Source organism: Neofelis nebulosa, chromosome X (genome assembly GCF_028018385.1).
Source record: "Neofelis nebulosa isolate mNeoNeb1 chromosome X, mNeoNeb1.pri, whole genome shotgun sequence".
NCBI classification, from domain to species: Eukaryota; Metazoa; Chordata; class Mammalia; order Carnivora; family Felidae; genus Neofelis; species Neofelis nebulosa.
Window position 1 is genome coordinate 107,770,143 of NC_080800.1, and position 17,377 is coordinate 107,787,519.

General features: G+C 39.4%; 1 protein-coding gene across 11 annotated transcripts in view; it reads right to left on the reverse strand.

Moving 5' to 3' along the window:
• Positions 1-260: 260 nt before the first annotated feature.
• Positions 261-17,377, reverse strand: part of ENOX2 (ecto-NOX disulfide-thiol exchanger 2) — a 262,257-nt gene continuing 245,140 nt past the window's right edge. For 10 of the 11 annotated variants that reach the window (XM_058712519.1, XM_058712518.1, XM_058712514.1 and 7 more), the window contains 5 exons: positions 12,571-12,752; positions 10,352-10,459; positions 6,872-6,980; positions 4,340-4,425; positions 261-1,798 (listed from right to left, as the gene is read on the reverse strand). In XM_058712519.1, coding sequence (XP_058568502.1) covers positions 1,667-1,798; positions 4,340-4,425; positions 6,872-6,980; positions 10,352-10,459; positions 12,571-12,752 — 617 coding nt within the window. In that variant the 3' untranslated portion in view covers positions 261-1,666. The remainder of the gene's footprint in view (positions 1,799-4,339; positions 4,426-6,871; positions 6,981-10,351; positions 10,460-12,570; positions 12,753-17,377) is intronic. The other variant, XM_058712509.1, reaches the window with a different exon arrangement.

Here is a 17,377-nt window from a genome sequence, read left to right on the forward strand (position 1 = left end):
AGCGTTGGTGACAAAGATGATTCAGCAGAGGAAGCTAGTATAAAAATAACCCCAACTTCCTGCTCCTGCCACAGCTGGGTGCCTCAGGGGGAAGTCAGCTTTCAGCATGAATGAGCCGCTGTGGGACCCTATTTCTACTTGTCAAGGCAGAAAGTTTAGCATCTTCTTTCAACATACTGGTAGTCCTAAGAAGAAATCGAGATGATTTGCTAAAGGATTAGAGAGCAAGTAATTCAAAACAGAACACCAAACTGATGTATAAAAAGGAATATTTATCTTTTAAAAATACAACTTTGAACACTACTGACATCTCATTTACAAAGTATTTTCCGGAAGTACTCTTCATTGGCTTTGCTTATTCAGTACATTCTTTTACTTTGAACCAAGACACAACGGAGGGCATGCTTGTGTTATTATAAGCACCAACAACAGCACACAAGAAAAGATCATCTCTGCCTCAAAATGCTAGCCCCAAATCTTCATCCTTTCCCTCTTGTTTCCATCAAGCAGGACTTCCTGACCAGTCCATGTGTGCTCTGCCATTGCAATCTGCCGGTAGGCATCATAGAGCTGGGGTGTCCCCAGCGATCGGCACTCCAGGTGGATGGAGCTGAGCCATTTGCCAGAAGCATCACACACCTGGGCTCATTCATTACCAAGAGTTTTCTACTAAGACTCATATCAACTCTTTGCAAACATTCAGCATGAAGTAAACATAATATTTACAGTAGTACACGGTTTGCAATTCAACACGCTGACAGCAGAAGAAAAGGGACCAACAGACTTTGTAAGAAAGCTAGAGGCAAAAGCATATTAAAATAAATCCCTTCTGCTAGTGTGTGTGTGTGTGTGTGTGTGTGTGTGTGTGTGTACGTGCACATACACATGTGCACGCATGTGTTTTAATTCATAGAAAACTAAACATGCCCTCCTTTAAAAGCAGACTATATACAAGGTGATTCTGAATAGCACATACACATGCCAGTCATACTGGACACTTGCTTTCTACGAATACATCTAGGTTTTTTTTTAAAATCTGATATATTGGAGAAAATAACTTTGGAACATTTGTCAACTTTTGGTTCACAGTAATTTTGCAAAAAGCCACAAACCATGCTTTGTCTTTTAAAAGGTGAGCCTGGTCAGGTACCTTCTAGAAGATGCTGTGTTATTCATTTACTGGCTTACTGGGGAGTAGAGAGGCAATGTCAGTCATGGCGTGCCTAGTGTACCTCTCATTCCCCTCACCAGTAGCAACAATAATGTGAGGAGGAGTTTTGAAACACAAATCACATACAAATCATCAAAACATTTCAGTCAACAGTGTTTAAAAAAATACCAAACTCTACAGCAGTAGTACAGACACTGAAAACACCCCAAATACGCTTTAGCCACAGGCCTTTTTCAATACTACTAATAAAAAAAGACAACCAATTGACAGAAAGAGAGGAAGTTACAGCACTTGAGGCTTGAGTCCATTTCTTTTTAGGGCCTGTAGCTTGAGGTGCTGCTCTAGGATCCTTATTTTAACTCAAAAGATATTCCAGGAATGAACTGGCAAACTGAAAGCAACTTCCACTTGAAAACCATTGCTAATACAAATCACTTTTTAAGCTTGTCCAACACACATGTATTTGCAGGATCCCAGGTTGTTAGGCAAAGGGATTCAGGTCAATTTCAAGCCCTCAAAGCCACAGAATTTCCATCTCTTCTCCAGACTGGCTCCAACTCCAGTCATTTCCTGCTTGAAGGTGTGCTGGAGTCGGCTCATGAGACACTCCACGTCACTGGTGCAGATCTGTGGGGCAGAAAGAAGATCTCCATTCAAAAGCAGTTCCACCTTCCAGACAGAGTCCACTGAGGTTTTGTTTTATGCATATCATAACTGCTTTATTTAGGTAATAATTTACATATGACAGATTCACCAATTTTATGTGTATAGTTTAATGAATTTTAGTAAATTTATATAATTGGGCAACTATCACCACGATTCAATTATAAAACATTCCATTGCCTATAGAAATTTCCTTCATGCCCCTTTGCAGTCCATCATCACTCCCCATCCCTGACTCAGATTTTTTCACTGCAGTTTTGAATTTTTTGGAAATTTTATATATCTGTAATCATACAATATGTATATAGTCTTTTGTGACTAGTTTCTTTCGGTTAGTATGATATTTTTGAGACTTATCACCACTGAGCTTTCTAATGAAAAGAACTGGTGTCAGTTGTGCAGGGAGGCTTGGGTTTGTAGCCAGCTGAATGACAGCCAGCTGATCAGTGCTGGTGATGCTATGTGCAGGCCTACTGAAGCTGCAAAGCCTTTTGGGAGGGGAGGGAGGCACAGCAGAATTCTTCACACATGCGTTGCTTTACAAAGGAAGAATGACAGAAATAAGGAATTCTCTGTATTCCTACTTCTGTGCATTGTCTCCCTCTCCCCACTTCACATACATGCCCCAATATAAAAACAAAAATGTATGGACCCCTTTAGGACTTGTTTCAGGTGGTCATCTTGACATTAGTAGCAACCTTCCTAACTGTGAACCTTGGGCACTAGGGCTCAGTTGGAGGGTACTAGGGGATCCTGAGAGAAACCCTGAGCTGCTGCCACACTGAATATTCCTGAAGTTGGCGCAAGGGAGCCACCAGTTCTGTTGGCATCACTGCAGGCTCTCTTTGGGAGGTGCTGTCACTACTCTGGTAGGAAGCTGCTCAGGAGAAAATGGGCCTAAAGTAGGAGTGAGGTCATGCTTTCTTCCCAGTGCTAGGAGTAGACTGTAGCCAGTTAAGTGAAAGAAGCACATTGCAGAGTATGTCATATAGAGCTGACTCTCCATTCCAAACCCATAAATATATAATGTTTATAGATACATACATACAATATAGGTGCAGCATATGCATAGAAAATGGTCTGAGATAAGATATGCTAAACTGTTAACAGTGGTCATCCTTGAGGGGTGGGACTGTTGGTAACTTTCACTTTCCCTTCACTATATTTCTATGTTGCTTACATTTTTAACGTAATGTGCATGCATTATTTTTTTACATTTTTTAAAAAAAGGACCAGATCACTTTTACTGACACATAGTTCAATTTCATACCACTTCAACCTACCACTGGGTCTTGGTACTCACATTCCATCCCTCCCTTTGCTGCCAAATGAGCTATTTAATGGCAGAATGGCACCACTTCCCAGAGATAAATGAGGGGGAGCTCTAGCTAGAACTAAAACAAATGCCATGAACAGGATGCATCAGCATAGCTGGATTCCCAAGTGGGCAAGTGCCTCTGTTAAGGGGACATATGCTTAAATGGCTTAGTATTTTGGACATGCAACTATCAGGAATCTGCATTCCAAAGGCACATCTCCAGAGCACTAGATCCTGTGAAATTGTGAATACAATCTATAAGCAGGATTAACTGAATGCGACTTCTGAAAAAAAAAATTTATCATAGTTTATTTATTCGGAGGGGTCAAGCGTCCCCTCCTGCTTCTGTGAGGTGTTCTGGACTTTCTAGGGAACTAACACCCTCGCTCCCCATGCTTTGTGAGGTCCCCCATAGGCATCCAGGGAAGGAAGTGGCCCATGAGATCAGCTATGAGCGGAACTTGAGTCTGCATTGAAGACTTACTGTCCCATCTGTTCTGTTTTTGCCCCTGCCTTGATTGTTTCAACATAGATAATGGCAGTGGTGATGGTGATGACTTGAATAAGACTTTCGGTTCTGGGGGCACCTGGGTGGCTCAGTCGGTTAAGTGCCTGACTTCGGCTCAGGTCATGATCCTCACGTCATGTTCATGAGTTCTAGCTCTGTGTCAGGCTCAGCGCTGATAGCTCAGAGCCTGCTTGGGATTCTCTGTCTTTCCCTCTCTCTCTGCCCCTCCCTCATTCTCTTTCTCTCTCTCAAAAATAAATAAGCATTAAAAAAAAGACTTTCGATTCTGAACATTACCATTAGCTAGTGGTTAATGGCCCAGTGTAAAAGTCTGACTGGTGAGAGATACTGCTTCATTTTCAGCTTATATGTAAATTAAAGAGAGGAGGAAAATTCTTCTAAGATGTATCTTGGAAGTAGGGTGGCCAGTTCATTCAGGTTTTCTCAGTACTTCCTGCTTCTGGCATTGGGAGTCCCAAGTCCTAGGAAACCCCTTGGTCTCAGACAAATGGAAGCGGATAGTCACCCTACTTGCACGAGGGTGATTCTCACTGAATCGCAGTGAGAGAATAGGTGAGGAAAATTTCCTTAGAGCAATTACTAATGACTTCTGCAATAATTTCTGCAGGAAGAAAATACCCTACATCCCCTTGCATGCCCATTTCAGGACCCCACATACCTTATTATCTAGACGGTGCAAGTAGGAACAGATGTATTCAATGCTTGCTCCAAATGGGTGGACATGAAGAAATGTGGAGATGATCCCTATAGCGACAGTACCATGGAGGTTACACTTGAGAATCATATTCTTTGAGATGACAGCTAACTCACATATACCACGTACTATGGACTGGGCAATATTCTACATTATATATATATTACTCATTTAATCTGTACAACAACACACTGCATATGCTGCCTCTCACTACACAATATCACATGTAGAAAAGCTGGCATGTGAGAAGTCACTTCCATCATTCATGATGCCTAAAGACCATTTGAGTTCTACACATCACAATGAATTTGGAATTTTATAATGAATTTAGATTGTGCTGGTTTTTGCAGTTCTTCTGCACAGTCTTTAAATTGGACTTGAGCCTCTTATGCATTAATAATATCTTGCTGTTGTGGCCAAAGTACAAATCAGGTACTTTGGCTGATTCACTTCATGCCTCTCACAAGAGAATTTGCTGATTATATTTGGTTTTATTCTGTGCGTAGCTCTGTAAAGAAAAGCCAAACATTTCACTCACTCAAATGGTCACTAGCATTTTGTTTGTGCTTAGGGCACTAAATCTCTTGAAGTAACACATGTTTTTTTACAGAAGTTTACAGCTTCTGGGAATCTGCACAGTTGCTACTCAGCATAACTATGGGGTGATTGGCAGCTCTCCATACTGCGTTGATTGTTCTGGACATCACATTAATTGTTCTAATACTTCTTTCTCTGGCAACAGGTAGAATATAAATTGTTCAAAGACCTACTATTTCTTTCTTTAATTTTTTAAAATTCCTCTAAATAGACCCAGAATTGAGTTTGTTGAGAACTGACGGGAAATAAAAGCTAAATTTGATTTGGTTTATAGGCTATAACTTGTCTATGCCTTTGAGTGACTGATAAAGAATATCACAAGTTTGAGTTGTAGCTTGAAGTTTAAATCAGTTCTTTGTGAAAATCCTCCAAATATTAGAGGGCAAGGAGGTGGGTTGGGGGATCCAGGAGAAGCTGATGATAGAGTTCAAAATCTGTTTGAAATGGATGCTATTACTTATAACACTACATTACTCTTAAATGATGAGGTAAATTGAATTGCTATTCCGTGACTCAAACTGAGAAACTTGAATTCTAAAGAAGACAGCCCATGTCCAAAGGAATTCTAGGTGCTACGGCCAAGACAGGCTGTCTGTCAGATGCTGAGGAATAACTCCATAGGTTTCAAAACACTAAGCAGTTTTTGTGAGTTCACACTGAAAAAACCAATTTAAAAAATAGATTTTCCTTTCTGTCAGCCCAAGACTACACTCTTTAAAAAATAAAACAAGAAACACTTATCTTGAGAATCTTCATTTCTACAACTATCCATTCACAGAGGCTTCCTTCTACCCTCAGCTCTTTGACAGGTCTCCCTGTTGCCTAGCCAATTTGTTAAAGAATTCAGAGTTGTAAAATGGAAATAAGTTGTCACTTTTCTTGAGGACTCAATGGCAGATACCCCTGCACATCTTTATTAACATATCAAAGTGTTAAATCTGTCTACAATATCCATTACCAAAGAAGGCAGATAAATCTTTAAGATATGCAGAAGCCAATCAGTGGAGAGAACTCCGGAGGTTGGGGTGGGGCCGCTGTGGGGCTCAGCTTCCTAGAAGGCAGCTGGGATGATCTGTTGACACCCAGTACCCGTCCTTTGGGAATGACTGAATATTTTAGGACCTCAATCTGCTGCTGTTCTCCAAATGGAATACCAAGTCAACAAGCATTTGTGCAGAGTGCTCTAAGTACCAAGTGGTTCTCATTTACTGAGGGCTTCCTACGGGCTGTGCACTGTGCTGAGTGATTCAGATGAATTATTTCATTTAATACTTGCAGCTGCCTGTTGAGATAGGTAATATTATGCCCATTTTGCAGATGGAGGAACTGAAGCTCAGGAAGGAAATGGTAGGGTCAAACAGGAAACCAGGTCTGTGTGATTCCTTGACTGTTTGGTTTATCCTGCCTCTGTGAATGAATTTTTATATAATGAGAACAATTCTAGCATTTATCTCATCAGAGCCCACCAGTGACCAGCACTCCATAGACAGCCTCCAGAGTCATCTGCCTGTAACCTGGGGGGAAAAAAACTTCAGAGAGGCCCACGCTGCCTATGGAGGCTCATCTGGAAACCTCTCTGCCAAAGAAGAGTCTGAACCATAACCCTGAGTGGAATGAGGGGGCCCAGCTATCCTTGCATAGAGATTTAAAAAATCTATGTGTTTCTCCAGCAGACCCCCTCTTGTGCTTACACCCACACATTTGATGTGCCAGCAACCACTGGAGCTTGAGAAGGACTGGGAGCTGCTGTTACCATTTTTATAAAGTCTATTCTTATTCTTCTCCTGTTGTCTGCACTGTTGTGCTTCCTAAATGCTTAGCGTGTATATTCATTTTAGGTAAAACCCTTCCACCCTCCACCATAGCCAATACATGGGATGTGTGTGTTAGCTTCCTTACCCACTAGCAGTGCTTCACGTTCAGATTTGATAGGACTGCTGTTCAGGGTCTTCTCGAGAGGGTAGTCACTATCTTGGTTTGATGCACAGAGTCTAGAAGCACAGCTTTCCTGCGGGAATAATATGCTTCCTGGGTCAGTTCACCTTACTGGGTAATAGGCTTGGATTCAATTATGCAACAGGGAGCTTCTTAATGTAGTACCTCAAAAGCAATACTGCACAATTTTGATTATTGAATGGAGAGAAAATAGCATTTTTATGCAAAAGCATCAAAGATTATCCAAAACTTCTTAATATGGCTCCAAAACACAGAAAAATTTAGTCATTCATCTTTACCAGGTTTTTTTTTCTGCCTTCAACATTCTTGACTCTAAACAGGTAATCTGGGAGAACCATACCTAAACATTTACTGTCTACTAGATGTCAAACATTGTTAGATATGTATTATCTCCATTCTACAGATGAGGAAAGTGAGGCTGAGGTAAATTAGGTAAGTTGCCCAAGATCACATTTCTAGGAAGTGGTAGAGCTTATATTTCATGCCAGGCCATCCACTGTTAAAATGACTGTTCTTTTTAATTTTAGGTCCACACTCTGCTAAAGGTAAGCCCCATATCTGAGTGGAGAATCTACAATATAGTTAATCTACTCTCAGATAATCAGCTGTTGGCTTTTGAACTAAAAAGTAGAGATTCTATTTATTATCAGCTCTGTCTTCTCTCTGATAAGGACATTATCAGTTAGGATATTCCTGACTTTACATCAAGAAATGACCACGATCAAAATATTGCTCAAGTGGCTTTCTTTGTTGTTGAAAGTTTTCTCCTTCTGAGCATAGCAGGTATGCTTCATAAGAGATACTCAGGTGAAACTCATGACCAACCATTAAACTGAAAAACACTGCCAGACCTTTCCTGGATCTTTCTTTCTCTCTTTGGGCACTGAGAACATCTTTTCTGTATTATAAATGTGAAGGAAGAGCCTTGGGAAGAAGGAATAAAAAAATCACTGCTTTGGGTCTTACTTCTCTTAGAAAAGAAAATGCTGGGGAAATGCTCCTGGGTGGGGCGGGTCATGGCTGACTCAAATGCTTTGTCACTTCGTCCCTTCCACAAGCCCTCAGCATGGAGAGGATTCCTTCTGTTTTCTTTAAAGATGACTTCAAAGCTTCTAGGATGTTGCCCCTGAATGAAGTGAATGGTCTATGCTGCAAGACATGTTGTTTAGTGGATTTACAGGCTTCCTGGCAGTAGTCAGAAGGGAAGCTTTTCTTGATGACCTACTCAATCTTTGGCCTTTAGAATCCAATCCAGGCAGTAACCATCATGCCAAGATTGATTTAAAATACTGGCTCACTTCTAAGCCATGGGTTGTACATCTCGTTCTAACCCCCTTAAAACATTAAATGATCCAGTAAGCCATTTCTTAAGTGTGAAAGTTTAACAGATTGGGGTTGATTTAAGATGTAAAGGCATCCTGAGAAGTTTTACACATCCTGAATAGAAATGTAGCCTTACTGAAACCTGACTTCAATTTTATTATAGCTTGGATTTAATAAATTAGAAGGTATATTGGAAGGATGCTTATCATCTTGAATTTTACTGGCAGATTCAAAGAGCTAGCTTTCTGCAGTAAGATAGACAGAAGTCACGCTGTTATACCGCAAACCACTGACAATAACTCATACTGTGGCTTGCTGTCAAGAAACCCAAACAAAACCCAAAGAGATCCCTCCTCACCAGAACTTATTGCCTTCCTTTCAACATGAAATTATTTTTTGCAGTCTGATGTAATGGTACTTTGCTTCCTAACCTAATTGTGTCAGGATGGAATATTTGGTCACAAATCAGCTTCCCAGAGAAGATTGGTTTATAATGAACTGTCATGACTTTCTCTGAAAGCAGCTTTGTTTACTGTAACAGGAAAAAAAACCATTCTGAGTCACATTTTCTTGATTATCAGTTGGATCTCTTTTCTTCTCCTTTTTAGCTGCCACTTTGTGGTATATTCAAGTTCAGAATGGAAAACAGACTTAGGCATAATATGTTAAGTTTCTTCTATGTCATTTGATCTCTTGCTTCTTTAAATGAAATACTTTACAAAGCAGAAAGTGGCTTACACTAAAGCGCTAAAGATGACCTTACACTAGAAATGCCCTTAATATGTCGTGTCAATCCTAAAGAATGATTCTAAGCATGACATCATTGGCATAGCCTCATGCCTATCTATAGTCTTCTGGTTACGCACTCCATTTTATGCAAGAAGCAAAACAGCTATGTAGCAGCTCCGAAACACTTTAGCAGCTTGAAAAGGATGAGGAAATTCCTGCTACACAGAGAAGTGTTGGCACTTTTCAATTAAATGCTTGATAAATGAATTTCTCTGGGATTGTGCTCGTTTCTTTAATAGCACCCACAAAACTGGAAAGTGAGCTGGTTTTATGAAGTGGAAGAATTAAAAGCATATTGCAAATGGCCTCCAGAAGAAAACACTTTCAATCATTTGTTTCAACTACACCAAGGCTGCCAGTTCTTAATGGCACTCTGGGGGAAGTCACTATGCTGGGCAAACACACCCAGGGCCTGCACACACTGCATCTTCCTGAGCTGAGCACAGGAGATAAAAAGCATGAGCTCTTATGGAACAGTAGCATTGTTGATTTCTGGTTCTTGGTCTAAGCTCCTAATCTCTTCCTTCTGAGACGTTAAAATCAGGTAGTTATGGTCAATGGGCCTTCCTTTTCAGAGGTTAGCTTTGGTTGGATGTTCAGGCATACAGTTAGAGAGAGGTATGGTTGGGAGACACCATCCGTAGACATTAACACCTTAAGTAGACTGGGCACCAGATTCATGCTTGTGACACATTAACTCATCCAGATGTTAGTAGACTCCCTAAGAGGCCCTCATCGGCAGTTCTTATTGCTGCAAAGTCCCATTTTACCCTTCCATGTTGCTATTATCTAGCTTTAGAATATTCTTTGTGTTTACTTTCCACACATTTTCTCCCCTTTTGGTTTTGGTTATTTCATCTGCATCTTCTCATTATTACACTAGATGGAGTGTCTGCAAAGAAATGCCAATGTTCCAGCTGTACTTGTGTTTCTTCCTTTAATGAAATGCTTCATTAAAGGTATTCTCTGTCACGTGGGTTTTCTATGTTGTTATTTGCGTGGTAAGATGAAGCCAGAATGAGGTGTACGCTCTGGTCTTTTCCAAGATGGAAAGACTGAAGAACTGTAGGGATGGACTAATCTTTTTATTAATTGAAGAGTATATTCTCCAGAATCCTTAGATATGCCAAGGACTCACATCTAAAGGCACAGCCCTTCATTCACGAATTACCCCCAGAGAGGGGGCTTTTAATTCCCATTCAGCCAAGCATTCCACATTGATTCCTACTGCAGTAACTTCCAGGGCATTTTCACTGTCACTGAAAAGGGGGGGAAAGGGTAAGGGAACAGGTTCACATAGAACTGATATACCTTTTCTTTAAGGTTTTCCAACATTTTTTCCACCTGTAGCTTGTCATCTTTGACTTTTTCAAGTTCAGCTTCTTTTCTTTTGTACTCCTCTTGGACTTTGAGTAGATGCTACAAGAAAAACCAAAAACAATCAAGTCTTCAGAAGCCACACTTCATTTAAAAATCCTGGGTGAAGTTAGATAGTAGGATGGCCTGCCTCACTTCCTCCCAGCTCACACAATCATTTCTCCATGCAGATCTAGATACCAAAGGGAAAATCAAGGTACTTTTTACTTAAAGTTATTTTATCTAGCTCTTGGGACCTTCCTTCGGATTTGTTCATATTTTAGAGAATGTCTGAGAAACTAATTGATCTAATCACTTAACTTTCCTATTCCAGCCAGGGCTAAGGATACGATGTAGTTAATCCCATGTGGACAGTTTCTTGATTGCTGCATAGAACTTAATGTTGGAAAGCATCCTTTCAAATAGCCATTTTCCAAGCTTAGTTCAATTTCTGTGAGGAAAGTAGTAAAGAACCCACATTTCACAAATGTTTGTTTCCATATCAGTAGGCAAGGAACTGGATTTATCGTTGCTAATGATGACAAAAATACTATTTATTTAGCATCTAAAATATGTCACATTGTGGAAAGAGTTTCATATGTGTGACTTCATATGAACCTCAAATAACCCTATGATATAATCCTGAGATTTACAGAAGTTCAGTGCTTTGCCTAAGGCCATTCAGATAGTAAGTGACAGAGTCAAGATTTAAACCCAGGCTGGGAACACCTCACAGTCCATGATCTTAACCACTATGTTAGACTGTACTTCTTTTGGGGATAAGATGAGAGAACTTTGATCTTGTTTACAAGGCTGTTTTCCAATAAAAAGTAATAAAAATGAGTGAAATTAATTTGTCAGGATGTAGAGACCTAATTTTCTCTGAGGCCTCTGAAGTGATGAAATGGAAAAAAAAAAAGAGTTCACCATCTTTAAATTGTATTTAAGTAGCAGAACTGTCCTTATGTGGAATGGTTTCGAAATCAAGGTAAGAGGGAAAAACAACAACAAAAATGTTTCCAAAGTTTTACTTTTCAGAGGCTTGCAAAAGACTGCTGGAAGAACTAAAAGACACAGTACAATGTACATTGTCAAAATTCTTTGAAGTTTAGCTGAGGAGATTCATTTTTTTGTGGAAAGATCTCTGATATATTTTACATGTCCTAATTAAATTCCATAGTGACAATAAAAGGAAGGTAAGCATTACTTCACACATTTTGCTAATAGAAAAGGTGAAATATTAATGTGATATTGCTTGTCACTCAGGAAGACAGTTGTAGCAGAAGTAATAGGAACATGGGACTCTTAGTGCCAGAAGAGACTCCTTGTTCACAATTTGTGATTTCCAACCAGCAATAAGCTTTGCCCTAGATAATTCCAAGGCATACAATTAAAAAAATTATTGCTCCATTTAAATTGTAAGGAAAATGGTCGGTAGTCTGGCAAGATGGAAGAGGATAGTACCTTTACTCAGAAATACTACTCCTTTATTATGATGAGAACAGATGTTGATATCTCTTTAATTGTAGGCTCACTGTAGTGATGGCTACATAAAACATCTAGATGTTGAGCATCTATTACACAATGTTGTATTTGAATGCAATTACAGTTGGATGCACCTATTTACTTTACTTTTTATACTTGTAATAATGTGCAGGTAAACTCATTCACATAAATGACTGAAAACAAACCAAAGCAAAATAAAAGCAAATTGGTGTTATGTGCCCAAAGCATTGATACTGACAAAACAAGGGTAGGATTCCTGCCATTTCTCCTAAAAGGCTGTATTGTCCAGCACTGGATCAAGTAAATACTTATTCACCAGCACTTTTTCATATCTAAGTAAGTGAGGTTCTTCATAAAGACCCTGAGGCCCTTTCCAGATCCCCAAGTACCTTCTGAAGCTTAAAGATTAGATTATGTTCAGTGTAGTTTTATTGTTAAGTGTTTTCACTGAATCTTCATTCTTCAAAAAGTGGTGACCCACGGCTACATCTGTATTGGCCAGAATATTTCATTAACCACCACCCATGATCCCTTCCTCAGCTATGACAGAGAACAGGCTGTCAAGAAGAAGAAGAAACTTGCTATCCTATTTGCTTGTGAGGGACCCACATTCAGGTGAAGAGCTGGCGCCGGCTTTCCGAAAAGCTCAGAAAACCAAGGGCCTTTACCTGTTGCATTCCTTGCAGGGCTTGCTGCAGGAGTTTCAGCTGCTGCTCCTTGTTTGGGTCGTCTTCTCTGTGGGCTTTGCCCTGCTCTTGCTTCAGCAGTTCTACCTCATTCCGATAGGCATCGAGCTGCCAACGGAGGCTGTCATTTTCTTCCTTCAAAGCTTCTGCCTGTGACACTAAGGCTGAACAATCAAAATAAAGTCAAACATCCGTATATCCACATTCCTTTGGGGTTCATCTCGGTACCATAAAAACTTAGTATTTTTTAGTTGATGTGTATAAAAAGACTCTTGAGCAACTTAGGTTTGAGTTGCCCATGGCAGCAAGAGATGGACACAAAAGCCCACAGCACCATTTTTGTAAATGAACACATCAGTCCAACATACTGAAGTCATTGTCATGTTTCCTACTTGTCACCCCAAATACAATCATGATGTTTCCAGCTACCATTGGTTACTTTTATTTGGGAGGCAGCAAATGATAAGAGCTCTGTCATAACAGAGTATAGGACTAATTGTCTTGAACTGACATCTGTCCACACAGTAATTTTTGTGGCAGTTGTTTTTAAAAATGTAGGCTTCCTTGCCTGTTCTCCCGAGGAAAGGTAGATATACAAATTAAGACACAAGACTTCTGGTCTCTGGTCTGGTGTGTAAGGAGTTTACAAGTCACCATTCCATCCTAATGACAAGTAAAAGCTGAATAAGCTGAAAGATCAACAACTCTCCTTAGATCCATCAGAGAAGTGAAGTCACAGGGCTGCAACTGGACAGACAGGTGAATACAAAGAATCACAACTTACCAAGCTGAAAACCTATGAGCAGAAAGTTCCACAGGAACCAGGGGCAAGCAAGAAAACGTAAACTGTAATTGGCTACTTGCTGGAGGCTCAGTGTGGACAAGTCTGTGATTTGAAAAGTCCAGAGGCACCTAGTCATAGTGAGGTCTCTATACTTTAGTGAGTTTTACCTCTAGGAGCACAACCAAGTTCTTGCAATGACTATTGGAGAAAAATCCCCTTGTGCTTCCATTGGGGGTGGGGAAGGAGAAACCCTTTTGAAATATACCAGAGCATTCTGTTCTTCTTAACAAGGCCTGCCTTCAGAAGAAACTATTTTACCATAGCCTAACCTGCTAGCCTAACGTGCTATTACCAGAGCCTAACTGACCTGGAGAAGGGAAATACCCAAATATACACCCTTTTAGCCATCCTGCCACAACTAAGGTTGGTGAGGGGGGAACTGATAAACATTTGTGAAGTTCACAGTCCAGAGGCATATGATCACTAAAAGACTGAGATCCAATCACAGGACTATAGAATGCTTCCATTACCTTACTGCCACACTGCTAAAGTCCTATTTACTAGAGTTTTTTTTTTTTCACCCAGTACATCCTGTCAGATTTCAACAAAAAATTACAAGGCATACTAAAAGGTACAAAAACACACTTTGAAGAGACTGAACATGGATCAGAACAAGAGTCAGATATAGCATGCATGTTGGAATTATCACATCAGGAATATAAAACAACTATGATTAGTATGCTAAGGGCTTTAATGGGAAAAGTAGATAACATGCAAGAACAGATGGATAATGTCAATGGAGAGATGGAAATTCTAAGAAAGAATCAAATAGAAATGCTAGAGATAAAAAAATACTGTAATGGAAATGAAAAAAAGTAATATTAATTATTAAAAGACGGGACATGCCTGGCCAAAGAATCTCTGAGCTTGAGGATATGACAATAGAAACTGCCCAAACTTAGAAGCAAAGAGAAAAAATCCTGGAAAAAAACCCCCATGAACTATGGGACAATCACAAAAGATACACATAATGAGAATATTAGAAATGAAGGAAAGAAAGGAATAGAAGCAATATGTGAAGCATTAATGGCTGAAAAATTCCTCAAATTATTACCAGGAAGTTCAGAGAACATCATACAGGGTAAATGCCAAGAAATTAGACCTGAAAAGACACCTCACCAAAGACATATTAGTGGCAAGTAAGCATCATCATATGTCATATGTCATACATCATTAGGGAATTACAAATTAAAATAACAATGAGATACCACTACACACCTATTAGAATTGTGAAAACCCAAAACAATGACAACACCAAGTGCTGGCCAGGATGTGGAGCAAACAAAAACTCTCTTTCAAGGAGGTCACTTGTTGGGATGAGCACTGGGTGCTGTATATAAGTGATGAATATCGGGTTCTACTCCTGAAACCAATACTACACTGTATGTTAACTAATTTGAATTTAAGTAAATAATGTATTCTAAAAAAAGAAATAAAACAAACAAAAAAAAACCCTTCTCTTTCACTGCTGGTTGCTTTCATTGCTGGTGTTTCATTCAGGCACGTTGGAAGATACTTTGGCAATTTCTTATAAAACTAAACATATTCTTAGCATACAATCTAGCAACTGTGGTCCTTTGTATTTACTCAAGTGAACTAAAAACCTATGTCCTCCCAAAAATATGCACAAGGATTTTATAGCAGATTTATTCTGGAAGTTTTCTAATTGCCCAGACTTGGAAACAACTGCAATGTTCTTTAGTAGATTAATGCATAAACAAACTGTGGTACATCCAGAAATGGAATATTACTGGTAAAAAGAAATGAGTGATCAAGCGATGAAAAGACCTGGAGGAAATGTAAATGCTTATTACTAAGTGAAAGAAGTTTATTTAAAAGGCTATATAACTTATGACATTCTGGCAAAGGCAAAATGATGGAATCAGTAAAAAGATTAAAAAAAAACCCAACCCTAACCTGGTTGCCAGGGGTTGAGGGGGTAGGAAAAGATGAATAGGCTGAAAATAGAGGATTTTTAGAGCAGTGAAACTATTCTTTATGATACTATAATTATGGATACATACATTTTAAACATTTTCCAAACCATAGAATGTATAACACCAAGAGTGAACCCTAATGCCAACTAGGAACTTTGAATGATAACCATGTATTCAGTGATTGTAACCAATGTACTCCTGTGGTGCGGGATGTCAATAGTGGGAGCAGCTGTATGTGTGTGGAGGTGGAGACAGGGTGTTTGGAAACTCTTCTTGTTCAATATTGTTGTAAATCTAAGACTGCTCTAAATATTAAAAATTAATGTATTAATTAAAAAAACCTAAAACACACGAGGAAACCTTGGTTAGCTTTATTTATGAGTATGGCACGTTTTTAAAGGTCAAAAATCATAAAAGCTATTTCAAAATATTTAATCAAAGATTTTCATTCATTCGCCAACACTGAGTACCTTTTCTGTATCAGGTTATGATAATGGTAAAAAAATGAGATTCCACTAATCTCTATGGTTTACAGTCCAAATTAATAGAAACATTTGTAGTTCATTCCAGTTTTGATTCCTAACACAGGATAAACCCCAGAAAAGAGACATCAAAATGGATCAAATTAGAAACCTGTACATTAACTATATAAGAATGTTAAAAGGAAACTTGTCAAAGGTGTGATTTTTTTTCTGCTACTTATGGGGAGGGATTTTGGGTTGAAGAAAGTAAAAGAAAGTCATAGATATCAAATCTTCAAGATTAGCTATAAGTGGTGGAAGAAGAGTTTTCTAAAGGGATTTCAAAGACCAGATTCTTGTTGTACATTATAAATGGAAACAAGCTGTGCTTTACAAAGATGAAATATAGAGAAGAAACCCACATTCTGAGTGTGAAAACACCCCCTATTCCTAAAAGGAGGCTGCTTTTGGTTGGGGGGGGGCGGTTTGCAGGGTTTAATTCCATGCTTTCAACCTTAGGGTTTTCCTAAAACAATCAGGTTCCAATGTAGGCTGATGTGATCAGATTGTCTGCCCAAATTAGAGTGGCAACACTTCCTATTATATGTCAGCGCACACATTTGTTTTTTGTGGATGGCCATGTAATTATCCTGATATGGCAGTTTTAAACCCTGCATTTTAGTTCTAAAAAGAAATCACAAAAATTTGTGGCATGAAACCTTCGTTGTATATTTGGTTTTATTACTGATTTTAATTTTTACCATAATCATACAGCTTTTGTGTCTTTGAAGAGAAAGCCGTTACACAGAGGGTTGGAGTCCCAGCACTCTAAATACTATCTATCCTTGTCATCTCTTCCAGCAGCTGGGATACTTGTCATTGGGCAGGAAGCACCCCTCACAATCACAACACCAAAAGAAGATGCTAAAAGTGAAGATGACTGTATATAGGAAACTCTATGGCAAAAGGGCCATTAGCTATGTGCCAAACGGCAAGAAATATTTGATTTGCTTGCTGGGTCAGTACCAAGGATAGCATCTTGAGCTGGAGTTCTGAAAAACACAGAGGTTACTCTGTAAATCAAGTGACTGCTACAGATAGACATTTATTTCTGCTTTGGTTTGCATGTTTGTCCTCTGGCAAGCCATGCGGCTCAATACTAGTGATATTTCATCTTCCCCCTTTTGTTTCTTCTTGTACTGCAGGCCAGTGATTATGCTATGTCTTACAAGTCATGTGGAGAAACATGGAACAGAAAAGGGCAGCGATCCAGGAGCATGGTTAGAGGCATAGTCTCCAGTTTAAAAGTGAAACTTTTCCCTCTGAGCAAATGAGGAGGAAAGACTGCTTCTCTCCCTGGGGAAAGGGCATGCTGATAAGCAGAGATAGATACCTGCAGCCAAGTGGGAACAGATAATCATCTCCTCAGATTGGACGTGTCACTAAGCAAAAGAGAATGTGATCTCCTTTAATGCCACCAGGGCACCTTACTTAAGAAATGTATTTCCCACTCTCTGAAATGAGGGTTTTTGTCATTTTAATGAGGA